Source organism: Quercus suber, unplaced genomic scaffold, assembly GCF_002906115.3.
Source record: "Quercus suber isolate HL8 unplaced genomic scaffold, Cork oak 2.0 scaffold_382, whole genome shotgun sequence".
Lineage (NCBI taxonomy): Eukaryota > Viridiplantae > Streptophyta > Magnoliopsida > Fagales > Fagaceae > Quercus > Quercus suber.
The window spans coordinates 228,290-256,197 of record NW_027069834.1 but is presented as its reverse complement, the minus strand read 5'-3'; the positions used below and the strand labels follow the sequence as shown (position 1 = coordinate 256,197).

At 36.9% G+C, this 27,908-nt stretch overlaps 2 protein-coding genes across 3 annotated transcripts; one reads left to right on the top strand and one right to left on the bottom strand.

Moving 5' to 3' along the window:
* Positions 1–11,127: 11,127 nt before the first annotated feature.
* On the bottom strand, positions 11,128–16,681 carry LOC112023240 (uncharacterized). Its single transcript, XM_065760786.1, has 3 exons — positions 16,463–16,681; positions 15,332–16,358; positions 11,128–15,200 (listed from the first exon to the last, which is right to left on the bottom strand). The coding sequence occupies exons 1-3, from the start codon at positions 16,679–16,681 to the stop codon at positions 11,128–11,130; spliced, it is 5,319 nt and encodes a 1,772-aa protein (XP_065616858.1).
* A 418-nt stretch (positions 16,682–17,099) lies between these two features.
* Positions 17,100–26,981, top strand: LOC112023242 (uncharacterized). Of its 2 annotated transcripts, none has more exons than XM_024055863.2 (8): positions 17,100–17,463; positions 19,283–19,421; positions 19,917–20,164; positions 23,060–23,179; positions 23,282–23,438; positions 24,613–24,752; positions 24,856–24,891; positions 25,867–26,981. In XM_024055863.2, the coding sequence occupies exons 2-8, from the start codon at positions 19,346–19,348 to the stop codon at positions 26,653–26,655; spliced, it is 1,566 nt and encodes a 521-aa protein (XP_023911631.1). In that variant the 5' UTR covers positions 17,100–17,463; positions 19,283–19,345; the 3' UTR covers positions 26,656–26,981. The 2 variants fall into 2 exon arrangements, with proteins under 2 accessions (XP_023911631.1, XP_023911630.1); XM_024055862.2 differs by having other exon boundaries at positions 24,610–24,752.
* The last annotated feature ends 927 nt before the right edge of the window (positions 26,982–27,908 follow it).

Here is a 27,908-nt window from a genome sequence, read left to right as displayed (position 1 = left end):
CATGTACTCGGTGATAAGGATCGAACAGAGAAGAAGGTTTCTGTCCTTAGAGAATTTTTAGTGGAAGGTTTCCACGTGCTTGGTGATAAGGATCGAACTGAGAAGCAGGTTTCTATCCTTATAGGAGTTTTAGTGTAAGATTTCCACCTACTCGGTGATGAGAATCGAACCGAGAAGCAGGTTTCTGTCCTTAGAGGATTTTTAGTCTGCTCGGTGATAAGGATCGAACCGCGAAGCAGGATTCTGTCCTTAGAGGATTTTTAGTGGAAGGTTTCCACTTGTTCGGTGATAAGGATTGAACCGAGAAGCAAGTTTCTGTCTTTAGAGGATTTTTAGTGTAAAGTTTCCACCTGCTCGGTGATGAGAATCAAACGAAAAGTAGGTTTCTATCCTTAAAGGATTTTTAGTTTGCTCGGTGATGAGGATCGAACTGAGAAGTAGGTTTCTGTCCTTTGTATAAAACACGTTACCTTTGTCTCCTTAAACCCCACCCCTCCTTTTTTTGTATTCATTGACCAGTGCTAATAGATATAAACAAAAATAATGAAATTAATCACTTGCATGGATAAACATCGTCTTAACATCAGTTGATAAAGCATATAGACAATGTTTCATCCAATTTCAAAAAAAAAAATATATATATATATATATAATAAAAAATAAAAATAAAAGCAAGTTAGTGATTGGTACGAACCCACTTTGCATTGTGAAAGGGGGCAAGGGATTTCATTGGCTAGCCAATTTTCGCGCACCTGGACGAACTCTCCGGCAGAATTCCTATTTGAATTGGGTAGGCAGGAAATCAGCCGTACCCTCAAATTACTAACTTTTAAGTAATAGTTGGTTTTCTTATTCCCACATAAACTGTACGTGTGGTTTATATCGTGATGGTCTAACTACAAACCAAACATCTGATTCAACCTACTTACACAACTAACTACTAGGTAAAAGTTGGGGGGAAGTTGGTCGGGACACAGCCCATAATACCTAAGAGTATTAAGTAAGAGAGGGTCCATGTGAAATCTAACCCTACCCTCCAGAATTGTCATTAAAGGGAAAAAAGTAGTATTGGCCCCTCTGTGGAAAACAATTTCGTTCTCATGGCAGTACGCCACATCCACATCATCAGGGATGTTAAAACCTTGCCTGAAAGTGGCTAAGGATGCCTCAGTGTTTAGAAAGAAGGTGTAACCCATCTTAAACTCTAAAAACTGAAGGAAGAGATTGGAATAAAGGAAAGAGGTAGAGAACTTACTTTGGACTCTAGGAAAGGGAGAGATTCTAGACTGAAGGATAAGCGCACAGATGAATGCATGGCAAAGAGGAAACTCAGAGAATTGAGGGTGAAAAAGTGAGAGAATGATTTGGAATGAACTATTTATAGGAGCCAAGGAAGAGCGAGTGACGTTTGATCAGCAATAATGAATCATAATTAGCAATAATGAAGCAAGAAACCTTACGAATACCTATAGTAACTAACACACACGTCGCCTTGGTTCACAAAGTGTCAAGTAATGACCAGGTGCAACACGCCTTTTGAGAGTGCATTAATGAGCTTTTGAACCATCAAATATCCACCCATAAAGTTTCTCGGGTAGCTATTGTCTCTTGGATTCCTTAATTCGTCCCTGAGAGCCGAGCATGAATCAAGGGGGGGCTAATGTACGACACTGTGACACCCAGACCCATCTGGGCCTTGGATTGCGACTCGACAATTCGACCCATAACACCAAACCTTTTCTGCCTAAGGCCTAAGCCCGAGCCCAAAATAGCTACAGACCCAGGTCTTACGCTGCCTCAAGGCTCAATAACCTTAATTGGCACACACCTAGCTTCACCACTTGGGCCTTGCTCGAAAAATCACTGACTAAGTAAGGAGACTATTGCTCGAGGTGACGTTTTTTGGGTACCCAACAGTGCCTTAGGAAATATCGCTGCCAAACATCTATGCTGAAGTGGGAATCAGTTCCAATGCCATTCCTACCACACCCCACTCCTAACTAAATGTCTACTTAACAGTAATAACATTGGACCTCCTATACCACTAACCACAAGAATAATTATAGCTTCGCACTAATTATGGGGCTATAAATAAGAGAAGTCGAGGAAGGTGAAAGGTGGAAGGTTGTTGAAGGATTCGTAAAGAAACTGAGGGGTAGAAAATAGAGAGCAAGAGTGTATTAAGCTAGCGGAGTGATAATAGAAAAAGAGGGAGTGAGTGGATTAAGAGGGAGAGGCAGTCTCGTTGAGTCTCCATATAAAGAACGAACCAGAGTAGGAAATCGAAAGCCCACTTCATGAATAGATTGTGAGCCCAAGTGAGGGTTGGCCCATCAATCCCTCTATTGGGTGTGCACAGTAACGTTCTTTCTCTTGATGAGAGAGTTTAAGACTTTTGATGGTTATTATTGAATGTGTTGGGCGATTACTCATCTATCTTTGATGACCTACTAATGACGCAATGATCGTCCATTAAGATGGACAACCTTAATGGTTTTTATGGACTCATCAATTGCCCCCCATTCCCAAGTCTAATTTTGCTTTATGCTGGTCAAGCTTAGGAAATGTTATTGACTTATTTAGATTTAGACTTCTTTATCTTCAACTACTTTCTTCTTCAAGAATGGTAGTATTTTTGTGACGACTTCTTAGTATCTGCCTTTTGAAGGTCTTTTTGGACGTTCAAGAGATCATAGCTTGATCTTGAAAGTAAGCTAATTTCTTTAGACGATCATTTTTTATCACTGCTGAAAAAGAAGGTGATTTCTTTGGACGACCATTTTTGATCACTACAGAAGAGCAATCCAATTTCTTAGGACAACCACTTTTTATCATTGCTAAAGGTAAGGTGATTCTTAGGACGACCATTTTGATTTTTTTTTTTTTTTTGGACGACCATTTTTGATTTCTTTGGATCCTCTCATCATTCTTTTGTAGCTGGATCGTGCCATTTGGTGTTTTGACGATGAGGCTTTAGGGAAGACTTGATGTTTTTCCATTGTTGTTCGTATATTTGTCTCTAGAATAGTGTAGTCTTCATCCTAATGTTTATGAGTGCCAGGTGCTGGGAGAGACGATCCATATTGCTACGAAGTATCTAGCCCATGAGGAGAAGGTGGTTGTGGTCGGTTCCAAGGTGGAGGCATTGGAGGCTGAGGGCTCCACATTGAGAAAGAGCTCATATCAGTAATGGATGAAGGGAATGCTACCAAGGAGAAAGTTAAAGCTCTAACTAAGGTGCTTAGAACTGAGAAGTTGTTAACGGTGTAGGAGGACAAGTAGCTCTTGTTGGCCAATCAAAATACTAAGACTGTGGCTACCAAGGCTGTGCAAGCATTCCAGCTTTCTGAGGAGTACAATATTGTCTTGTTTAGCTAGTACTACAAAGGCTTTGAACTGCTGAAGAGCTACTCGGTGAAGCATGGACCAGGGGTTGATCCTGGACTTTGAGTCCATAAAGAAATGGAGTCTGATGAAGTTGCTCAGGCTATGATGATCGTTTAATTGCTATGCAAACTTTTTGTTTTTTGTTTGGCCTTTGCCAAATGGTCTACCTCTCTTAGCCTCGTCGAAGTGATCCATATCCTTTTAAGGGTCGTACCACTTTGCTTGTCTTTCAGATGATTTACATCCATTTAAGAAATTTTATCACTTAGCTTCGTCAGTGATTTTCATCCATTTAAGAAATTTTGTCACTTGTTGCTGGAAAGATTCCTTGATGCTATGTCGTTGTGGACCTTTTTGAGACTATGTTAATATCTGCATTAAATAGCATATGCACTTGCCAAGACTTGGTTAAACAAGAATTTTAGAACAATTCATATATAAATAATAAGTTTGCAATAGCCTAGCTGGACCTTTTTCTTATTTCCTTGTAATCCTAGAGTTTTACCTCTTTTGTGATCTGTCTAGCAGTGCATACATTTTTGTATGAAACCTTACTAGATACCCCGGTCTTTTTATTGTTGGGATCTTCTTGACAAGCACTTCCCTTTTTAAGATGACAAGGTTTTCTCTTTTCAAGATTTTTTAAGCTTAACATGATACTTCGTGTGTAAGGCCTAAATCTCTTTTGCTTCAAATTTTTAAAGGCGTAAAAACTAGGCCACGTTTTTGCTCTCGTTCAAATGTGAAAAGTACAATTTTCATTTGTTAATGACTAGAGGAATGATCTATCATGATTGGAACCTTTTTTTTTCTTTAGCATGCTTTGATGACTATGGTCATTGCCGTTTGTAATAGCAATTTCCTCTTCCTTTTTCTTCAATTGTACACTTAAGTCACTTCAATAGTGTTAGATGCATAACAATGTGCAATTGCATGCTATACAAAATGAAGTGCATTCTACATGAATCATAGAGAAGTATAAAAATTGAAGCTATTTGACTATATGCTTCTTTAAACTGGTCTTTGTTAGGTGCTTGCATTGTATATAATTTTTAAAGCAATAGATAGCGGAAATTTATTGAGACTTAAACTCATGAGCATATTGTGAACACAATCATCTAGCATTTTAAGTTTAGGAAACTTAATAGAATTTCTCAGATTCATGACAATGAGACATTTGCTACTAATAATATAGTCATATTGATTGTAATAATTGTAACAATTTTATAGCAATATTTTCAACATGTTCTACATACACATTTGTAATAATCATGCAAGCTTGATACTTATGTAGTTTCGATAAAATAATCTCACGGATAATTAAAAAAGAAAGAAAGAAATGAGTTATCTTAATAGAAGACCTTAAATCTCAATATTATTTTGTACATACCTCGATCTTTAAATTGTTGTGGTTTTCTTGATGAACTCTTCGTCATTGAACTCTTACTTATAGAGCTCTTCTTTGTTGGATTTGTACATCCCCATAATTTACAGGAGTTAAACTCGGCATTTGTGATATAAATGGAATTTTCACAACTTTTAGCTATATCTCTATTTTCTTCTTAAGGGTTTTTCTTCGTCAAATTATGACATCCCCTTAGAAAATTTGGAACATCTATTTTTTGCATATCTGAAGCTAGTAATGTAGCAAACCTGTTATAGGTTTACATATCACAAAATTTTGGGTGAATTGATATAGCTTACGTCCAAACAATATCATTTCATGTAAGAGTATGAAAACTTAGTGAGGATTAAAGCCACAATTAATACCATGAGATCGAATAGAATTGTCTTATTTTATGTATGAAGCACATGCTTCATAGGCAATTCAACCATTTCCACTTTTTTCTTTGTTTTGGTGATAGTAGAATAGTAAAAGAAACGGATGAACTTAAGATCATTTGATCGGTTAGAGATCAAAAGTCTAAAATAGGTCACACTATCTAGAGCAAATATTACTAATCAAACCTTTTAACTTTAGCAAGAAATTATCTAGCTTTTTGTGTCAATTGTGCATGCTTGTACTAATCTTGTAATTTAGCAATTTTCCTTTCTAACAATCGTTTTCATAACTATTACCCTATTCTTGTGCAACTAAATAACACTTGGCAAAGTGTTTAAACTTTTTAAAGAGTGTTGGAATTCGATGTGTTTAATGATGTTTGCCATTATGATAAACATTCATCATATTTATCATGGTAAACGGTTATGATCTTATTTTAAATTTCGTAAATAGTTAGGTTTTTTATTTGGCAATAATGATATTTGTCATTATGCCTAAGACTTGACTTCAAATGTTGTTGCAAATACTAGGGGAGCTAAAAGGAAAAAGAAAATTTTAAATTTGACCTTAAGGCCCAAGAATTGGGCTACATCATTGTTATATTTTGTTCTAGCTATTTGAAGATGTAGATATATCCAGAGGGTTTGCCCATATTCAAACATGAAAGGTATATTCGCTGTTGGACGATGACCAAAAGAATGGCGTGTCATGGTTTGTACTTGTATTTTTTTTTTCCTCTGGGCTTAATCTTAGTCCCAAAGGGAAACCTTCATAAAATTTCACGTCTAATTTATTAGAACAAAATTCAAAAACTTATAGACCAACGCCTAAGAATATGTATGGATAGAGATGAGGTAATATGTTCATGATAAAAAATTATGTATAAAATTATAGAGTGATCCTAAAAAGACAATGCTACTCTTTAAAATAAATGAGTAGAATGAAAGAGACAATTAACTGGATAAATTATTTCATAGTGCAAAGTGATAGCAATTAATTTTGGGGGAATAAATATGGAAAATAGCATCATCTTAGGTGTGATATTTTCAAGATATGAAATTCCTTAATCAATTATATTGACACTTTAAGCTAAGGTGGCTACTAGTGAATGACATATAGGCCATTTACGAGAAACTTGTGTCTCATTTTACCTTCGTCCATTATATAGCTTAACATATACTTACAAGGATGGCAATCGTATGAAATGATAAAAGAAGGTCATGATATGGCTATATATAATTCACGAAAGGAAATCAGTGCACACAAACAAGGGAATAAATTCCTGTATATATTCCAGCCCATATGACACGCACGTGCACATCAGTTGCCAAGTCTGTTTTGTAGCGATAAAGTAAGCAGAAATAGCCTACAATCTCATTTGCTTTCTTTTTATGGAAAATGTTCCCTTCATCAGTTGACTATGAAATTTTTCAACAAATGTTTAACCACATAGCATACAGTTGTCTAGCTCTTGGCCCTTAACATACGAATTATCTAGACAATATATAGCATCTACGGTGGGGCAATAACTTACCCATAAATAATGTTGCTAAGAGGAGGGTGTAATATCTTCCCCCGCATTATGGTGGTTCGAATACTTTTAGAATTTTCTCTATTCTCAATAAAGCAAGTAATGTTATAATATAAATAAGTGAAAATTCAGAAATAAGGACTTGACTTGGTAGGAAAACATTTGCAATATATATTTTCAACAATTATTGTAGGTTCATGTGGTGCCTATGCCCTGACCTCTTTTCTGCTGGATGATTTATTTGATGTCGAGGTTTTTGTTGATTGTCCTCGAATGACGAACTTAATGTGAATGCTGTCTGAGACTATAAGGAGCACTGACAAGATCCATAATTTTCATTACGGAATTAAATGTAGAAAAATACATTCATTTCCTTTGTTGAAAAGCTTTTTTTAGATACAAGTCAAATTTCTAAAAATATATCTGAATAATTTCTAGTTTTATCAAACTTGGAAATGCAGTAAGTTTTGAATCCACTTCTTTAATGTCAATTTTCGGCTTCAGTTTTCTCAAATGGTAAAATATGAGATTTCTTACCTTTGACGAGGCGTGCAATAAAGTTTGACTTCAATTTTCCTATCTTAACACGATGCATTAGGAAAGAGAAGTAGTGATATAAAAAGCCATAACGCATAAATATTCATCAATTATTTAACGCTATAAAGAGACACAAAAGGCTCAAGTTATAATAGGAAATGTAGTAAAACTCTTTTTGATGGCCATAATTAGGATATCAATGCCATAATGATTGACTTATATTTGGCTTTAATGGTGGGGATATTAAAGAGAAAGTGGTAAGATTTTTTGGTCATTGTCTCATTGATCTCTTTGCATTCTCTTTCCCCTTGCCACATATATATATATATACACACACACACACACACGTTGCGTTCTTTGAACGTGTATAGGCTATAGCTATAAATCCTCTCAGTTGTACAACTATTCAAATCTAGACTTTAACACCCAAAATTGAAATTTTAAATTCAACAATCAAGGCTATTTTAAAAATATCTCTAAACGGCATATACTTATTTTCCCTAAAATTGATTGTCATGAATTCACACTTTTCTAATTAAAATATGGAATTTTCCATCAATGGCTTAACATAGAACTTGGGAATTATAGTATTGTCTGACTTTTTGCATTCAAGGATGGAAAAGTACTATAGTAATTTATTTTGTCAATTCTTATTTCTTTCACCCACATGTCTCTTGAGAACAATGTAGTTTGAAATAAGCTTAAATATTGTTTGCAAATACTTGGAGAGTAGAAAGGGGGAAACACATAAATCTGACCTTTAGACCATAATGTGTTCTTTGAACTAGACCATACCATTGGGGACTGTCGAGATCGCTCTAATTTTGTGGTCGTCCTTTGTTTAGTCCCTTCCTTATAATGAACGGACCATCCAATTGATCTCCTCTCCGCCATAACACCCAAATGGGTGCTTTGTTTCTCTGCTTTTTTAGCGTGGACCCTCAAGGACAAAAGGTAAAGGCCATAGGGTTTGAGACCTTGGATTTGGGTTCTCACATCTTCGTCTACATGTTTGGCTAACAAGTCATCCTTGACGATGATGGTGTCTCAGCTATACCTCTTTATCTCCTTCATCTCAACCCAATCTCAACAATGACAATGCTTCAGTATAATATGTTTGAATTAGACTATCTTTTGTAAGGCTTGGAGAGATTTCATCAGGGCATTCATATCTTTTGATTGAAGTAAATGACCCTTTGTCACAAGAACAACTTAATGGCTTGTCGAGTACCCATAAACGACGCCAAACTAATGATGCCAAAATTGTCAGTTGGGCCACTTGTTCAGTCTGAAGTATTAGACGATTTTGTAGGACCTGCAAGATAAAAGAGAGATAGATTGAAGAGACCATCGGGTTGTGCCGTGTGGGAGCCTTAGATGCTTAAGTTAGTATCAGCCTATGTATTTCATATATAGATAGAGTTTTGTAGTATTTTGTAGTAGTTTTTGACATACCTTAGCAAATGAATAGATTGTTCCTTTTATAGGTGACTTAGGTGGCTGTTGGACATAAATAAAGGTGATTATTACCCTAATTGTAACGTTCTTTGTCTTGATGAGAGAATTTAAGATTTTGATGGTTGTTATTGAATATGTTGGGTGGTTACTCATCTATCTTTGATGGCCTACTAATGACGCAATGATCATCCATTAAGATGGACGACCTTAATGGTTTTTATGGACTCATCGCTAACCATGTCCAAATCTATTCTAGTATAGATATCTTCCAATTGTGGGTATATTGGTATTGCACAAAGCTATAACTTCCATGATTTATTTCATCATTGGTTAAGGCGACAAGTTATAAACAATTGATAATTATTTTCACACTAGTCCACAAGTAATACTATTCATCTTGCTTCCTATTTAAAAATAAAAAATAAAAATTGCTCACCTTGCACAAATTTGGAGGAGGCTTCTTGTCGTCGAATAAGAGTTTTGGAGTTCAATCTCAAACTACTAGAGGCAAAGCCAAGAATTTTTGTTTGGGGGGCCAAGTTGCAACACTAATATATTTATCAAGACAACTCACGTGCGTGCGCGCACACACACACACATATATACACACACGCTTTTTTATTAAAATAAAATTTATTTTTACAATTTTCATAGTGAAATTCTTTAAAACATTTATTTTCAATACAAATTATCAAATTTTATAGAAAAGTAAATAAAAAAGTCTTTCAATTGAACTAATAAAATTTTCAAAAACATGAATGATTCAAAACTTGGAGGAATAAGTTAAGCTCTGAACGTATTTGAAGCTATCTTGCTCTAACCCATTATGTGCCAACTAAAGAGACATTTTGTGTCTATTTAGGAATATCTTATTTAACTTTTTATGGAAAGTGTTATATAGTATACTTATACCTTGAAAAAATTTGAAAAAAAGTGAGAAAAAAGTGAAATTTTAAAAAACTGTACATAAAAGCTAAAAGCTAGGTTTATAAGCTGATGCTAAACACAACCTTCATGTGTAGCTTTAGTGACAACTTTTTTTTTAATGAGCCAGTAACTTGTTAATTGCCACATAATGGGTTGAAAAAGATAGATCCAAACATGTTTAGTGCCAAACTTTATCAAATATTTAACAGATATAAGAGCACATTTTACAATAAAAAATAAAATTGCGAAAAATAAAGTTATATTTCTATAACTATTAGACCAATTATTTTTTTAAAGAGCATCATTAGACTAATTCAAATATTTCGGAGGGCCAACTCTTATTTTTGTAGACTAAATTTTGAAAACATTAAAATAATTATATATATCTTTAAAAAATTTTAAGTTTTAAGGCCTCCCCCCCCCCCCCTCCCTACCCGGGGGTGGGTATTACTAGGAATGGCAACAAGTCGAGTTTGGGCGAGTTTCTTTATGCTTGAACTTGCCCCGCGCCCATCCCGTTTAATAAACAAGTTTTTTTAAACCCCCAAACCCGCCCCATCGAGGCCCTGTCTCGTCATGCCTAGCCCAAAATCACAAACACAAACACAAGCACAGAAACCAAAAACACAAAAATTTTAGATTTATGATTTTCCCTTTCAAAATCACAAACACAAACACAAACATAGAAATCCTAACACAAACACAAACATAGAAAATCACAAACACAAAAATTTTAGATTTATGATTTTCACTTTCAAAATCACAAACACAAATCCTAATACAAACACAAACACATAAATCACAAAAAAGAAAAGAAAAGAGAAGAACATATCATTGAGAAATAGGAATAGTAATGAACCCAAAAAAATGGTGGAGAACAAATCCAAATCATTGAGAGTGAGTTACAGTGAGTCGGTGATAGATGGTGAGTTAGTGTTGACGGCGAGGTGAATATGCAAGGAGGAGGGAGAGTGAGAGTGATTGAGGGGGGCGATGGTGAGGTGGTGAGATCGTGAGTGTGACTGTGTGGGTCGGTGCAAGTGACAACTTGAGGAGTTGAGAGAGGCGACGAGGGCATATGGGTCGGTGAGAGTGATTGAGAGAGGGTGGCGGCTCAGACAATTGAGATTGAGAGAATGAGATAGGGTATTAGGGTTTGGAAGTGTGAGATGTGTGTCTATATATATATTAAGGGTATTTAAGTAAACTAGCATATATGCGGGTTAGGTATGCATAATAATTGAACCCAACCTAATTCTGCTACGAGTTGAATTATTAGAACCCAAACCCGCCCCTATTGTCTCACGAGTCGAGTAAAACCCGTCCCATTAGGGTCAGGATAGGTACCCATGGGTTGGGTACTTTTTGCCATCCCTACCTAGTACATAGTTTTGCCCCTATCGATTTACACCAAAAACTAATTAATATCTTAGTATGATGATAATCAAAATCATTAAGAGTTGGCGTCTTTTTTTTTTTTTTTTGAAAGGGGATACTCATTCAATTAAAGTAGAGAAACATCACGATACAAGGCTTCAGCAGCTGGTGGAGGAGAGTCCTCCAACCAGTAAAGATCCTCATCTAAACAATTTCTAGCATACTGGGCCAATACATGTGCCACATGATTCCCACCCCTCCTAATACAGCATATACTAACCCATTGCAAACTCCGCAGCAGGTGACGAATGTCATCCACAACAATGCCAATAGGAGAAATGTTTTCCACAGAAGAAGAAATAGCTTGAACAACATTGATATTGTCTCCTTCAACAATCATCCTCGAAAATCCAGCATCTACTGCAAATTCTATGGCTCTTCGGCATGCAAGAAATTCTGCTTCATCACTTGTGCGCACCATCGGACCACTAGCACTCATAGCCGCCATTACCTCCCCGTTTTCATTTCGGATAATTGCACCATATCCTGTTTTTCCTAACTCCGAAAACATAGCTGCATCAAAGTTCATTTTGAACTCTCCTGGTGGTGGTGGCTGCCATGTATCACCAGCAGGTTGTTGTGCTCGCTGTACTCCCAGCCGAGATTGCGCTTCTTTGAACTCTGAAATATACTCCTCAGCCCGCTTATTCAAGCTACTTGGTACCTTCAGTTGTCCTCCATGCAGTAGGCAATTACGTTGGTTCCAAACAATCCATGCTTGGGTCCAAAATAATTCTAGTTCATCTTGAGAAAGACGCTCCAACAGCTCCTCCATTAGGTGCACCATATCAGATTGGCCATGTCTAGCTTTCTGCAGCTTTCGTACACTTCCAGCCCATATATCTTGGACTGCTGCACAATCCCACAGAGCATGAATAGTAGTCTCCATTTCCCTTGTACACACTAAACATCTGTCATCTCGAAGCACCTTTCTTCTGGTCAGATTCGCCGCAGTAGGAAGGATCTCGTGGCATGCTCTCCAGGCAAACACTTGTATTTTGCTTGGAAGTCGAAGCTTCCAAATTGCCTTCCAACAATTGTTTACAGCACCCTCCATCGATGTTCCACCCCGGTTTGCATCAATTAAAAGCTTCCTCGCCACGTGGTATGCGGACTTAACACTAAACAGCCCCCTTAAATTATGCAGCCAAAAAACAGAGTCAGGTACATTTCTTCGACTCAAGGGAATTTGGCAAATGGCATCAGCTTCATCCGCATGAAATATGGCCCTTATATCCTCATGTTTCCATAAATTCAAATCCGGATCAATTAAATCTGCCACCTTCATCTCTCCCAAATTTCCTTGAACCAAATTAAGGACTTTGTTTGTTGGATAATTAGGCAGCCACCTATCCTTCAGAGCATTGATTGAAATTCCATTCCCAACCCTCCAACAGTGACCGGCTTGAATGATTGGTTGTGCTGCCATCAAGCTCCTCCACACATATGAGCAATTAGGAGATTCCTTAGCCTCTAGGAATGATGATCTTGGAAAATACCTTGCCTTAAAGCATCGATATAGCAGTGAATTGTTTCCCTTCAGCATCCTCCACCCTTGCTTGGCTAACATAGCCAAATTAAAGGCTTTCAAATCTCTAAATCCCAATCCACCCTCTTTCTTTGAAACCGTTAGCTTATCCCAACTCCTCCAATGAATTTTTCGCTCATTGCCAACTTGACCCCACCAAAATCTTGCACACAACGCTTCTAGTTCAGAGCACAATTTCAGGGGGATTTGAAATACACTCATAGTGTATGTGGGTATGGCTTGAGCCACAGCCTTAATAAGGATTTCCTTTCCAGCCCTAGACAACATCATGCCCTTCCATCCTTGGAGCTTCTTCCAAACTCTGTCCTTCAAATAAGAGAAAGTGTTATACTTAGCCCGACCAATCAAAGTTGGTAGACCCAAGTATTTTTCAAATCGATTCACCTCCTGTACACCTAGAATTTCCAAAACCTGACCCTTCTGCCTTTCCGAAGTATTACTACTAAAATAAGCTGAAGACTTTTCCAAATTGATAATTTGCCCAGAAGCTTTTGCATAAGTTTGGAGGATTTCTGCTATGGTTTCTCCTTCAGCCCGACTTGCCTGGCAAAACAGTAAAGAATCATCTGCAAACATAAGGTTAGTAATCTTTGGTGCACCTCTACAAATGGAAACGCCCTTAATCCTCCCTTCTGATTCCGCTTTTTTCAGCAAAGTAGTAAGGCCTTCAGCACACAATAGGAATAAGTATGGTGAAATAGGATCTCCTTGACGGATACCCCTAGATGGCTGGATCATTCCGTAAGGTTTCCCATTCACCAAAATGGAAAAGGATGGTGTTGAAACACAGTTCATCACCCTCTCAACCCAACCAGCTGGGAACCCCATCTTCTCCATAATACTTTGCAAGAAGTGCCACTCTACTCGGTCATAGGCCTTGCTGATATCAAGCTTCAATGCTACAGAGCCCTTTTTCCCCTTTTTTCTGGCATGCAATGTATGAAGTGTCTCATAGGCCACTAAGACATTATCAGTGATTAGTCGTCCCGGAACAAAGGCACTTTGTGTTGGTGATATGATCTGAGGCAGAACCTGTTTCAATCTGTTTGCCAAGACCTTGGAAATAATTTTGTAAATAACATTACATAAACTAATAGGCCTAAACTCCGACATTCTCTCAGGATTTTGTACTTTAGGAATAAGCACAATATTTGTATGATTAATATCTGGGAGCATGTTACCATTATTTAAAAAATCCAAAGTAGCTAAAACAACAGAATCACCCACAATATGCCAGAATTTTTGATAAAAGAGGGCATTCATACCATCAGGTCCTGGAGCTTTTGTTGGTTCCATTTGAAAGAGGGCCATCTTCACTTCTTCAGCAGTGTATTGAGTTGATAGAAATTCCCGCATGTCTTCTGTTACCCTGCTCTCCACTGCATTCAAACACTCATCCATCTGATCCCCCGCACTTGCCTGAAAAAGGTCATCAAAGTAATCTGAGGCTACCTGACCCACTTCCTCCAAATTCTCCACCCACTGTCCCTGTGAATTCCGGATGCCACTTATATAATTTTTTCTTCTTCTTTGTGACGCTTTGGCATGAAAAAATTTAGTATTCCTATCACCATGTTGCAGCCAATTTATCCTAGACCGTTGAGCCCAGTAGATTTCTTGCTTTTGCAGGAGTTCATCCATTTTTTTGCTCAAACTCAAAAAATCAGCTTTGGAATCTTCAGTAAGTTCAGCCTCATTCAACCTGTCTAGCTGCTTCTGAGTTTCCTTGATGGCCACCGTATCTGGGTCAGTTATAGAAGAACCCCAAGCCATAAGGTCTGCCCCACAAGCCTTTATTTTTTCCTGTACTGCAGCCAATCCACCTCTATCCGTACCTGCATTCCCCCATGCCTCCTGAATAACATCTGCACATTCAGCCCGAAGCAACCATGACTCCTCAAACTTGAAACTTCTCCCACTACGCTGCTTTGTTTGTGAGAAGGACTGGATATGCAATAAAAGTGGAAGGTGATCTGATGCATGAGATGACAAATGCACGACTCTACTCAACTGAAATCTGTCAGTCCATTCTTTATTAGCTACCCCCCTATCAAGCCGAATCTTAGTATTAGCTTCACCAGGCCTCTTATTACTCCAAGTGTAGGGATAACCCTTATATCCAAGGTCATGCAATTGACAATGGCTCAAAGCCTCCCTAAAGGCTTCAATCTGTGAAAATTGCGGCTGCCTTGCACTCTTCTTTTCAGCTGCATGTAAAAAGGCATTAAAGTCTCCAATCACCATCCATGGACCCACAACAAATGTTTGTAAATATTTTAATAATCTCCATGAATTTTCCTTCTGCTGTGCATCCGGCCACCCATAAAACCCAGTCAAATACCAAACAAAACCGTCTTCTTCAGTTACTTCAGCTAATACATGGTTAGCAGTGAAATTGATAATCTCCAACCTCACTTCATTCTTCCACAAAAATGCCAAACCACCCCCAGAATCCGGGTGTTTAACAATAACCTTATTCTGAAACGGTAAGTCTCCGTACAACTTTTCAAAACCTTCCTTGTTAAGTCTAGTCTCCATCAAAAAACATACCGTGGGAACTTGCTCCCTCACAATCTTGCGAAGGCTTCGACCTGTCCAAGGGTTCCCAAGCCCTTGGCAGTTCTAGCTTAATAGCCTCATTGCTCCCGGCAAGGGTGGTTCTCCACCCCCGCCGATACATGTACATTGCTTTCCTCTTCCCTGATCAATTTTCCTTTCTTACCTGTTTGCACATCAACCTGCCCTTCATATGCTTCACGTGACTCTCTCTTTCCCAATCCAGGTAGCATAATAGCCTTACTAAAACCTTCCAAACCCAAGTCCATTCTATTTATCCGGGTCCAAGAACCTTTGGGCTTGATAAAGTGAGGCCCATTCTTATCCGGACTTAGAGTGGACATATCCAGCCTTGGCCCTTGAGTTTGTATCGTCACATCCACTAAATCATCTTCAGTGGACATAGAATTGGCCCCCACGATCCCTTCTTCTCCAATTAAATCCTTGCTGAGCTGTCCATATTCCTTACTTTCCTTACCCGTTCCTACATTAACTGAGTTTGCTTCCTTCACGTTTGCATGGGAGTAAATACACTCCTTATTAGTGTGCGTGATTTCAGCAACCGTTCCAGGAAACACGGCCTCAGAGTTAATCACGCTGCTAGGGTTTCCAGCTTCTCTAGGGCTTCCAACATCACCCCTGCTGGCCGCCATCGCCGCTGCATTCATCGGAATACCCAGCCCTCCTTGTTTCGGACTCTTCTCTGCTGCATTACCCGCTGCCTCCTCTGAATCTGCCTTCTGACCTGAGACTTTAGGCAATGAAAATCTTGGACGACCACCCACTGCCCTGAGAAAATCACCATACTGATACTCAATTCGGTCACCCTTTTTCTCCACTGAATAATGTGCTGCACAGTGCCTCAAATCATGGCCTAAGATTCCACAGTAGTGACAAAAGATGGGCAATCTCTCATACTTAAATGACACCCACGTTTTAACACCATCCGACCCAGCAATAAACCCTCCCCGTCGAATAGGTTTTGAAATTGGTAGGGCTACCCGAACTCTCATGAACATACTTATTTCATCTTTCCGCTTCTTCCATTCCACCTCCTCAACCTCACCCAAGCGACTTCCTACTTCCTTTGCGACTTGAGGGGAAACCATATCGAATGGTGCATCCCATATTTGAACCCAAAGAGATGCCGATTCGAATCGAATGTTGCCCACTGTCATACCCTTCTTCCACCGCTGAAGTAATAGAAGCTGATTATCAAAAGACCAAGGGCCTCCTCTCAATATCCTATCCAAGTCAAACTCTGATTGAAATTTGAATTGGAAGAGATTGGCCCTACTTCAAGAATCTGCATTGATTCGTTCAATCCCCATGCTCGCCTAATCGTATTCTTCGCTGCTCCTTTATTAAACGATTTACATGTTAGGAACTTTCCAACCAAACTCAGAGTACAACTTTCAATAGCCTCCAATCTTCCCTCATCCGTGATGGTTATAGTTTCCTCCTCTTCAGTAGTTAGCTTCATCTTGTCAAGTTTATCACACACCACATCATCCATTATGCCTAGAATACCACTGGAAAATTACCCTTTGCACACAGCCAAGGGAGGGAGTACTCGCACTAGAACGAGAGAGAGAGCTCCACAAGAGGGAGAGGATCTAATTAAAACTAAAAACCTGTTGGCGTCTTTAATTAAAACTATCTTTAAAAAAAAAAGAATGAGACTTGTGATATAAATTGTGTTGTTTGATTTATTATTATTTATTGGATGAAAATTTTGATGGCTGTGATTGGGTGATTTTTTTTTTTTTTTTTTTGGGAAGGCTGTGATTGGGTGATTGAGAGATTGGCATTATTTGGCACCGAAAGAATTTTGCTTTAGATATTTTGTGTCAGCCACGGCGGTTTCACTTGGCATAGAAGGAAATCCCTAAAACCAAGGGGTACTTTGGGGATTTAAAGTCACACGTTCGTGTCAGTAATCTAAGCTAAGCCGAACACACAGGAAGAGCCCGTTGAGGCCGCGAGCTCTCTCTCTCTCTCTCTCTCTCAAAACACAACATAACATCATAAAACACTTCACAGTTCTTATTAAGATTCCCAGACCAACTCCAATTCGTACTGTTATCCCAATCTCCACCCAACAGCAAAAACAACGACAACACCACCAACACTCACAATTAACAAAACCAAAAACCCAAAAAAAAAACCTATTTTTTCTCAAAACCCTCCCAAAATCCCTGCAATTAATTATTGAAGTCATGGAAGAAGAGCTCGACCACGCTATTCTCACTTGCCGTTGATTCTCTCTCTTTACCTCACCCGCATTCTTCTTCACAGGTACTCTTTCTTCTTTCTTTAGGGCTTTACTCTCATGTAATTTCACTTCACTTTTTTTTTTTTTTTTTTTTTTTTTTTTTTTTTTTTTTAATTTAAGTTTTTTTCTTTTTTTTTTTTTTTTTTTTTTTTCTTTTTTTTTTTTTTTTTTTTTTTTTTTTTTTTCTGTGCTTTAATCTAATTGAAGTTTTATACTTGTTTTTTTTTTTTTTTTTAGTCATAGTTACCTGCTTTGCTTTATTCTTAATTGGTTTGAGTAGTGTTTCAAGTAACTGTCTTTATAGTCTAATTAAGAGCAGTATGTTATGGAATAGAAAGAAACAATGTTTAGGGTTTAGATTAATGTTGCTTTGATTTAGAACCCACCTATTCTAGCTTTGGCTAGTTTAATTCAGCTAAGACAATTTCAAATTTTTGTACTTTTTTTATTTTTTATTTTTATAATCTTATTAATTTCAATTAGTGGTGGTGTTATTAATTGCTTCATATTTGCTTGAATTAATAAGATAGAAACCTTGTGAAGATATTGATGCGTAGTTGTTTTTATGTTCCATGATTGTGTGACAAAACAAAATTAGTGAAGAATACGGAATTCTTTGAGTGAATTCTATGGCAATTTTTATTTTTTTCCCCTGAATTGAAGTGTTTTTCTCTCTCTACATAGTTGTTGCTGAAGTTATACTTATCAAAGAAAAAAAAACTAATAGCGGAAGATATTAACACTATGGAATGAAACGGAATATGATATGGTGTGTTTGGGAATTGACAGGAAAGAAATATATAATTATATTATTGTTATTATTATACGCCTCACCTTTTACTTGGCTTTATTTGAAGGAGTGTGTGTTCCTCTCTTCATAAGGAGGAAATCTTAGGATGGAGTGGAATGTAATGAGCATTCCCTCCTAACCATTCCATTCATCGTATTGAACTCCCAAATAAGAGAATGGATGGAATATTCCTTAAAAATCCGCTTCAATCCATTCCATTTCATACCTTTCTCCTCTCCAAAACAAGCTATAAATTCTGGCCACTTATGAATTGTTGTGGTTTTGATTAAGGCAGCATGAGCTTTGTTTCTTTGCTATAGAGGAGTTACAACCCAATTTATTAAAAGTGACTGTTCTGGAAAAAGGTTCATATTCAAGTTTTTCTTTTTAATTGGTAAGTTACACGTGCACTTGGTAGGTCTTGAACCCTGGACCTTACCATCCATCTTGCTCATTGCTATGCTAAACAATGCAATTTGTGGTGTTTTGAATTTCAAATATCAAATCTTGTTTTGTAAAACTTCACTCCCTTTACCATATGTATGAATCCACTGACATACATGCATGCGAACTTTCCCCCTCTGGGCATATTTCGTGCAAATCTTGTGACTTTATATGAAGGATCAACTTGGTATCTCCTATTTATTATTTTTTCCCAACAATTAGAAATTTTTTTCACTCTTACCTTCTTATTCTTATAGCTTAATCTTGGGAATTTTTAACAAAAATGAATCCACTTGAAAGTTTGTATGTGTCTCATGCATATCTGCAAACATAACAGCCCCCTGGCATCTGCCCCAGCAATAATCAGTGATATCTCTGGTACACTAAGTAGGGTACTGTTTGTAGGGTCCCTGCCTTATATTTAATATAGAAACTGTTTTAAGTTTTATTTGTTTGGAAAAATTAGACAGATTTTGGTTTGGTAGAAGGGTTATTTCTATATTAATCAAATACAATTTCTGTATCTCTGATGTGCTGTGTTTTAAATTATCTTGCAAAGTAGTGAACCTATTTTGACTAAGGTTTTGTTCTTTTCTTCTCCTGTGAAGGTTACTTAATTTTTAGAGGTCTTCACTGTGCTTTGTCAGTTGAGGAAACTGCTTTCAGAATCAATGGGCAGTACATTCAATCCGCAGATTTTAATGGAAAAGCTAGCCAAGCTCAACAATTCACAGGCTAGTATAGAGAGTATCCTTTTGATGATATTTTAAGGATTGTGGATGATGTTTCTCTTTCCTGTTGGTTTTTGATTCTATTTTGTTTTGACAAATTTTTTTTGGCCTTTTCACTTATATGTGGTATCAAACACTGGTCTTGCAGTTTAATTTCCAACCGTTTTTGTTTCATTATTCATTAATGTGAAATTAAGGTGTAGCTACATTGGTTAATGCTCCTTGGGTCAAATGAAATTATATATGCATAGGTCTTTGTTTCAACAATTATTTCATTGGATTCCTCAAGTTTTCGTTGTTAAATTCTTTACTGTGTCAACCTGCTCTGAGTTTTGCTTTATCTATTTTTTAATATATATGTTCTTCTATATCATTTTCAAATAAAAAACAGCAATCTTTGTAGTACAACTTGTTCTCTGCATATAATGTATTCATTCTCTTCACTTCTTTGCCAGTATCTATTGTTACTTTAGCCTTATTACTGAGTTTTGCTATCCTTAATGCAATTAAGCTTTATCACATTGGTGTATATTCCATATGAATAAAGCAAAACAAGTTGTTGAAACATGGGCTCGGCAGTTTCATTGTTCTCCACGTGAGCAGAGATTGGCCTTTCTATATCTTGCAAATGACATATTGCAGAACAGTAGGCGAAAGGGTTCGGAGTTTGTTGGTGAATTTTGGAAGGTTCTTCCAGATGCTCTTCGTGATGTGATTGAAAATGGGGATGAGTTTGGAAGGAATGCGGCACTTCGTCTGGTATGTCTATTTTGGCCCTTGAATACTTATCAAAGAAATGTCTATTTTGGTCCTTGTGTTCAGTTGAGCTGGTATTCTGTTTTGAAACCCTAAGCCTTTTATTATATAGATAAGTGCACCTTAGGAAACATGCTCACCATATGGAAGACAGCCATAGGTTTTGGCTGTAAAATTTTCTGAAATGTTTTATAAATGACCATAATATTTATTATTCTCCTTAATAGTCTGCTTGAAAAGTAATTGAACAGATTATGGCAAACATTAGCAGACTGTTTTTTCACTGTAAAATATGTCTTCAGCAAGTGTTTTGATTGGGTGTATGACTCCACTGCAAAATAGGTTTTGTCTGTTCTGATTTTTTTTTTTTTTTTTTTTTACAATTTCCTGTTTTCCCTATCAAGTGAGTTATGATAATGTTATAGACATTTGTTCCCCTCTATGGTCAATAAAATGATGCTTTAACTGAATGATGTGCACTAATTCTTTACAAGGAGTCATTTTCTTTAATTGCATCCACTGAATCTAACCCTTTTATCGGTCATTCCTTTTCTTAAATCTGTGCTAGCATTTTGTCATTGATACTCTGGGAGGCTACTAGATGATGTTGCAAGCTAATAACAGCATAAAATTAGTGGCCATTGAAATGCTAGCGCAATTTGGAAAATTGAACTGCAGATATGTCTTTGTGAAGTCTATCTTAATATTGTAGTCCTCTAAGCAAGAAGCAACATATGGATTGAAGGACAAACCAGTACTGTTCAGACCTCCCCAACAGATGTGGTTTAGAATTGGGGCAAAGAGTGGATTTGTGTTTAAAACCGGATGAGGACTCTCATTTTTTGTTTTTGTTTTAAATGCAAGAACTTGTCTTTGCTTGTTTTATGTGAGTTTTTGATGCTGGACAAAACCGAAATGATGCAACAATAAAATTTGGAGAGCAGAAAAATAATTGATAGATAACCTAGGATTTAGCATCTAGGATTGCTTGGAGTTTGCACCAAGTAACAAAGAACAAAACCTCTAGGACTCTACCTAGGGTTGGCTGAATGATCTGCTCTTATTCTTTACAAAAATTTCTTTAATAGCATCCACTGAATTAAAATTTGGAGAACAGAAAATAATTGATAGATAACCTACGAGTTGGCATCTAGGATTGCTTGGAGTCAGCACCAAGCAACAAAGAACAAAACCTCCAGGATTCTCTACCTAGGGTTGACTGAGTGATCTGCTTATTCTTTAAAAAAAAAAAAGTCGTTTTCTTTAATAGCATCCACTGAAGTTACATATCTAACCCTTTTATTGGTCATTTCTCATATTAAATCTGCTAGCATTTGTCATTGATACTCTGGGAGTCTACTAGATGATGTAGTTAGCAGATATTACTGGAAGTTATATTTAAAATTAGTGGGCACTGAATTTGCTGGAGCAATTTGAAAAATTGAAATCTGCATATATGTTCTTGTTAAGTCTATCTTAATATTGGAGTCCTCTAAGCAGAAAGCAAGATATGTATTGAAGGACAAACTGGTACTGTTCGGACTTCCCAAACAGACTTGGTTTAGAATTGGAGCAAACAGTGGATTTTGTGTTTTAAACCTGATAGAGGACTCTCAATTCCCCCCCCCCCCCCCCCCCCCCCCAAAAAAAAAGAAAAAAAAGAAAAAGAGGACACATTTTTTGTTTGGTTTAATGCAAGTATTTGTCTTTGCTTGTTTTATTTGAGTTTCTGACATAGGACGAAACCAAAATGATACGCAACAATAAAAGTTGAAGAACAGAAAAACACTAGGTGCATGTGTAACTTACCAATAAAAAAACAAATAACCACTCCTAGGTTATCTATTAATTATCTGTTTGATTGGTCTCGAGCTTGGGGACTTGCATCTAGTGATTCTCTCCCTTTGTTCATTAATTCTCTTCTCTCTTTTAACTTTTTTTTTTTTTTTTCCTTTTTCCTGCTTGTAAATTCCAACTTCTTTGCGCTCTTTTTGTGCAAAGTAGCTTTTTTAATATAGACGTATCTTTCTTATCAATAAATAAATAAATAAATGATAGATAACCTAGGAGTCAATACTAAGCAACAAAGAACAAAACCTACATCTAGGATTTAGCACCTAGGGCTGTCTGGAGTTAGTACCAAACAATTAGAAAATTCCAAGAGAAATTTTATTAATCAATCAAACTGTAGACCGTAGACTGTTTCTATGCCAATGAGTTCTAGCTCAACTAGCACCTTCTCCCCTTCTAAGTTAGGTGGAGGGTGAAGTCTCGGGTTCAATACCCATCGGGTTCATGTGTAACTTACCAATAGAAAAACACTTTAGACTATCGCTATAGGAATAAATCCTAATTCTAATTGACTTGAGAAACTCTAATTCTTTCTGATTTGGGAAATCTCAATTGTTGATTTACAAAAATAAACTTAACTCTAGGATATTAAATAAAAATACTAATTAACCTTACTACTAAGACTTAAAATAAAATACATTTGACTTCCAAAATTAAATAAAACTAAATTTAAAAAAATATTTCTTTGTGCTTCTTGCATCAATTTTGTAAGACGCGTTGGAAATTTTCCATATCTTCAACCAAGTCTGACATCAAAGTTGATATTTATGTGGAATATCTGTGGATGATTGAATTAGAATGGATGGTAAATTTGTATTTTATAGCCTTCTCTATGCTGTGCTTTTTGTCTAGAGGATGATTAGTGCATTGTTAATATCAGGACTGGTATTATTTTAAATTTCTTTATAATGCACACTTATTGCACTTATTCTTTGTATTTATTGGATCTTTTCCTCCATTATTGGAGTACCTGACACTTGAATTTGTTATTTGGAAATTAGTGTGAAGTATTGCTTACAAATGCATTTCTAATTTTTCGACATGCAGGTTGGGATATGGGAAGAAAGAAAAGTTTTTGGTTCTCGTGCACAAGTTCTTAAGGAAGAGCTTGTGGGTAAGCAACTGGAAAATAGTAATAGAAATGGAAAGAGTTTGAACTTCAAACTGGTAATTCAAATTTTCTTTGCTGACTATATGTTTGCATGGATATTGGATTATTCTATATGATTGTGGACTAATCCCATCTCTCTTTTCCATTCTTATAAACAGAGACCGTCTGCTGGAAATAAATTGGAAAAAATAGTTTCAGAGTATCATATTGTTTATGGTGGCCAGTCAGATGAAGATGTTATATTGAGCAAATGTAGGAATGCTATTAGCAGCCTTGAGAAAGCAGAGAAGGAAATTAGCAGTGATATTAATTCAGGTATTCCTGCACGTATATCTTCATAAATTGTTTCCTAAACTCCCAATCTATGCATTTGTGGTGATGTTTGTGTAAGCATCGTTGCATGTGTATGCATATTCTATTGCCTTTTATTTTATTTGATACAATATATTACATTTAATTTCCTTATTTTATTCTGTTTGTAGTAAGCTTTTGGATGTTCATTTTGTGTATTCTCATGTTAGAACTTTTATGTACTGTTATTGCCGGTTATTGATGTGCACGTCATGAACATAGAATAAAGCTTGTGCCATATGCACTTTAAATTTTAAAGTCAAACATCATGATGGAACTCTAAACAACACAACTTGGCCAAGATAATTTGTGCCATGAGCGGCTATGGTTGTTCTAGAAATATTGTAGACTTGCTAAAATGTCATTGCCTTGCAAAAATTTTTCCTGTGGTATTGCTGTACTAAGAAGTGGAGATGTTAGCTGGAGTTGTGGCTTAAGTTTCTTGGGGCTACTACTCTATTTTGCCCTTTTTCATTGTGTAATTTGAGAATCAGGTTTTGCTTTAACTGTATGAAGATTGAAGAGGTTTTTCATGCTGCCATTAGTGTTATTTCTTGAGGCCACTATTGTATGATGCCCTTTTTATCTTTCACAAATTGAGAAACGAGTTTAATTATTGTTATTTCTTGAGGCCACTATTGTATGATGCCCTTTTTATCTTTCACAAATTGAGAAACAAGTTTTGTTTAAACTAGATGAGGAAGATATTTTTCATACTACAATCATTAGTTTTTTATTGGAATAAAATCTTAAGTTACGCCATTATTGTAACTAGAACCATGCAGTCAAAATAGACAGATTTAGGACAACTTGTAATCAACCTTCTACATGTGTAGATTTCAGATAACTACTGACCACCTTTTTTGGAATCTCGGAGCTTGCTTTTAACCATTGTCATTATCTGACATGTTACCAGGACAGGAAATATATACATATTAAGTACATAGAAACCTAACTGATTAAATCTCAATGTCTTTGAAGTATGAATTGGCTGGAATTTTAAATCTAGAAGCAAACTGAAGTTAAATCTGGACCAAAATGTGTTAAAGCAAGTATGCAGCATATTTTATCTTCTATGGTTCTTGTGATCGGATTGGATCTTTCTTTTCTCTGAAGTCTGAACTGTTTGTTTTAGTAGGACAATTCCATGGATCTGCATTTGTGGAGGAGCTGCAGGGGCAGCATGCTGTACTGAGGGACTGTATTGAACAACTGACAGCAGTTGAATCATCTAGAACAAGTCTTGTGTCTCATTTAAGAGAAGCTCTCCAGGAGCAGGTTGGTTGGCCAATGGCCAGACTACTTGATGGTTACATACTATTGCATGAGATATTGAGATTAGTAGAAAATGAAGCTGATATGGTTTTTTTTTTATTATCAGGAATTCAAGCTGGATCAAGTCCGTAACCAACTTCAGGTTTGTCAATTGTGTAATCCCTACTTGGTAGGAGTTTCAGTTAGCTCTTTGGATAATTTTTCTAATTCTTTTTAACAATTTGTAACATATGGAATGTTAAAACTCTTGGTAGAAGTTTCAATACCTCTTTGTGTGTATGCATTCATAGATTAAGAGTTGAAAAGATGGCTTTCTAAGGGTTTGTTTGGAATCTGCTTATTTTGCTGAAACTGAAATTTTTTTACTGGAAATATTGTAGATAAAAGTAAAAGTCAGCTTAAATAGTATAGTAGGACTCATGAATAGTACCAAAAAGTGCATTGAGACCCATGAATAGTAGCAAAAATAAGTTTAATAGTAAATAAAGTTGGCTATTTAATCTGTAACCAAACACACTAAATATTGTAATAAAATAATTTTTTATTCTATATCCCTCGTCGCCAATGAGCTCTAGCTCAAATGGTGCTTCCTTCTTGGATGGATGGTGGGTAAGGTTGGGGTGCATGTATACTTTCTGATGAAAAAAAAAAAAAAAAAAACATAAATTATCCATATCAACTGTGGTTTGTTGATTTTCATTAGTTTATTTATTGCACTCCAAATCTTTCGTGGACTAACAGCTGTGGAGATTTTATGGCTAGATAGATGTGAAATTCATGTTGATATGACCTCCTGTGGAACATGTTATACATGTTGGTTTTATCATTAGAGGATTGAAAAATTATTTTGCACCAAAAATATGAGATATCCTTTATTTTCTGGGTTTTTTTTTTTGGTGGGGTGGGGGTGGGGTTTTGAAAGAAGAATCTTCTCTGAGACAAGGAACATGAATAATAAGTCTCAATTTCTTGTTGCCTTTCAAGTTTAAAGTCTGTAAATGGTGTCCAATTCGCTTCTAATTGTGCACTAACATGGTTTCCTGCTATGTTTTTTGGAAAATGGTTTATAATTATTCTAAGTATATTATGCATGCTTTTCCTATGTGTTGTTTTCCAGGCCGCGCAGTCCCAGTCAGAGCAGGCAGGTAATATCTGTCAACAGTTTCTAAATAGAGACAAAGTTCAGTCACTAGCTGAGCAAAGCCCGAAGGAAGCTCAAACCTCCCTAGCACCTCACAGCTTTGTACCGGGGGATAGGGAACAATCAGCTCCAGTAATGTACACTCGGCAGGTTTCCTATCCTGAAAAATCTGGCCACATTGAGGAAGACCCACGCAAGTCTGCTGCCGCTGCGGTGGCAGCAAAGCTAACTGCATCGACATCCTCTGTCCAGATGCTCTCTTATGTCCTATCCTCCCTTGCATCAGAGGGTGTCATAGGCAATTCAATGAAAGAATCCTCTAACGATTACCCTTCTGAAAAGAGGCCTAAACTTGAAACTGACCAATCCTCTTACATACCACCGCCTCAAAATGTTCAACTACCTCCAGTTCCTCCTTTCCCTAATCCTGAATCTATCCAACACAATGTGTCTACCACCAGCCAACAATTTGCACCAAATGAGCCACCACCTCCCCCCTCGTCGTCTCCTCCTCCACTGCCACCACTACCACCTATGCCACAGTATCCAGTGCCCCAGTACATGCAGACTGCTGGATCAATAAGTAGTGTACCATACAGCTATGGCATGCCCCAACAGCAGCTGCCTTCAATGCCTGGTTATCCTCCAGTGTCTGGGATTTCTCCCTTTACAACTACAAATTCTTACCAAAGTTTTCAGGGTTCTGATGGCAATATTTATAACCAGCCACCGTCCATGCCAATGGCACCAATTTCTCGACAATAGAATTCTCAGTTAAAGTGCTGCATGGAATGGAGAAGGTTTGCTGTGGACATAAAGACATCTATTGACAAATTTGATGAAGCTTCTGTCTCCCTGCATCTGAATTCTTGCTTATGTGCTTTTGAATTATACACCTAATTAGATCTGCACATAGTGAATGCTTGTAAACTATATTTTCATTTGCTAATTATGGAGTTAAAATGGCTTCAGTGTATTACTTAATTTAGGGAAGAAAGTTAATTTTGTTGATTAGGGACATAATGTATGCTAGTTGAGGAAGACATTTAGTTTATTATTGAATGAAAATCTTAGCTGTTTGATGTTGTGGACCTTGTGGTGCTTGCCATTACTGGTTCCCATCCAGTTGCAAGTTGCGACCGGCTGATATGATCCAGTAGGCCAGGAGATGTTAGCCATATAATCTGGATGATCAAGGTTTGTTTTTTCATCAAATAAAAAAAAGGGATGATTGGTTTTTTTTTTTTTTTCCTGGTTCACGTTTGACCCATTTCGATGCTGTTTGTAAAAACCTTTGGCAAAATAGATTAGGAGACACCCTTTCTACAAGTAGTCTAGAATTGCTATCTACTGTTGTGCCAGGGGTTACACATTGCAGTCTTGATTCTCAAAACTGTACAATCTGCCCTTTTGCCAAAGCAAAAGAGGCTTCCATTAATAAAAGTTCTCATATTTCTGATTCAGTTTTTTGAGCTTATTCATTGTGATATTTGGGGTCCCTCCCCCATTCCTACGTTGCATGGACAAAAGTACTTTCCAACTATAGCACTTGCGGTTAGCAGTGACTTTATCCCGTGACTGCCTTCAAACGGTTTCTCCATGGTAAGTTCAAGTTGAAAACCTAGGCCCTTTAAAGTACTTCTTAGGACTTGAGGTTGCTAGGTCATCCAAAGGCATATTTGTATGTCAGAGAAAATATACCTTGGAATTGCTATTTGAAACTTCATCAAGGTGAAGTTTCGATAGATTTTTCCATGTATAGGAGATTAGTTGGTAAGCTGTTATACTAAACACTTACAGTGTTCATTGGTTAAGTCAGTATTTAGCTCAACCAAGACAGCCACATCTGACTCACTAGTCACCAAAATCCCAGCAATGGAGGTTACTTTTTAATAGATATATATATATGTGTATATATATATATATATATAAGGGGAGCGGAAGACAACACTGAAGGCGGAAGCACAGTAATATTATATTGAGTAAAACCAGCCAAAAAGGCAGTAGCAACAATTAAC

Bases quoted from the DNA above. Each gene is read 5' to 3' on its own strand.
- LOC112023240 (XM_065760786.1), bottom strand. From the start codon at position 16,681: ATGGATGATGTGGTGTGTGATAAACTTGACAAGATGAAGCTAACTACT. The intron at 16,359-16,462 runs GTAGGGCCAATC...CTATTACTTCAG, and splicing joins AATCAATGCAGATTCTTGAA to CGGTGGAAGAAGGGTATGAC. The intron at 15,201-15,331 runs GTAAGAAAGGAA...ACCCTTGGACAG, and splicing joins GCAGGTTGATGTGCAAACAG to GTCGAAGCCTTCGCAAGATT.
- LOC112023242 (XM_024055862.2), top strand. From the start codon at position 19,346: ATGGGCAGTACATTCAATCCGCAGATTTTAATGGAAAAGCTAGCCAAG. The intron at 20,165-23,059 runs GTATGTCTATTT...TTCGACATGCAG, and splicing joins GGAATGCGGCACTTCGTCTG to GTTGGGATATGGGAAGAAAG. The intron at 24,892-25,866 runs GTTTGTCAATTG...GTTGTTTTCCAG, and splicing joins AAGTCCGTAACCAACTTCAG to GCCGCGCAGTCCCAGTCAGA.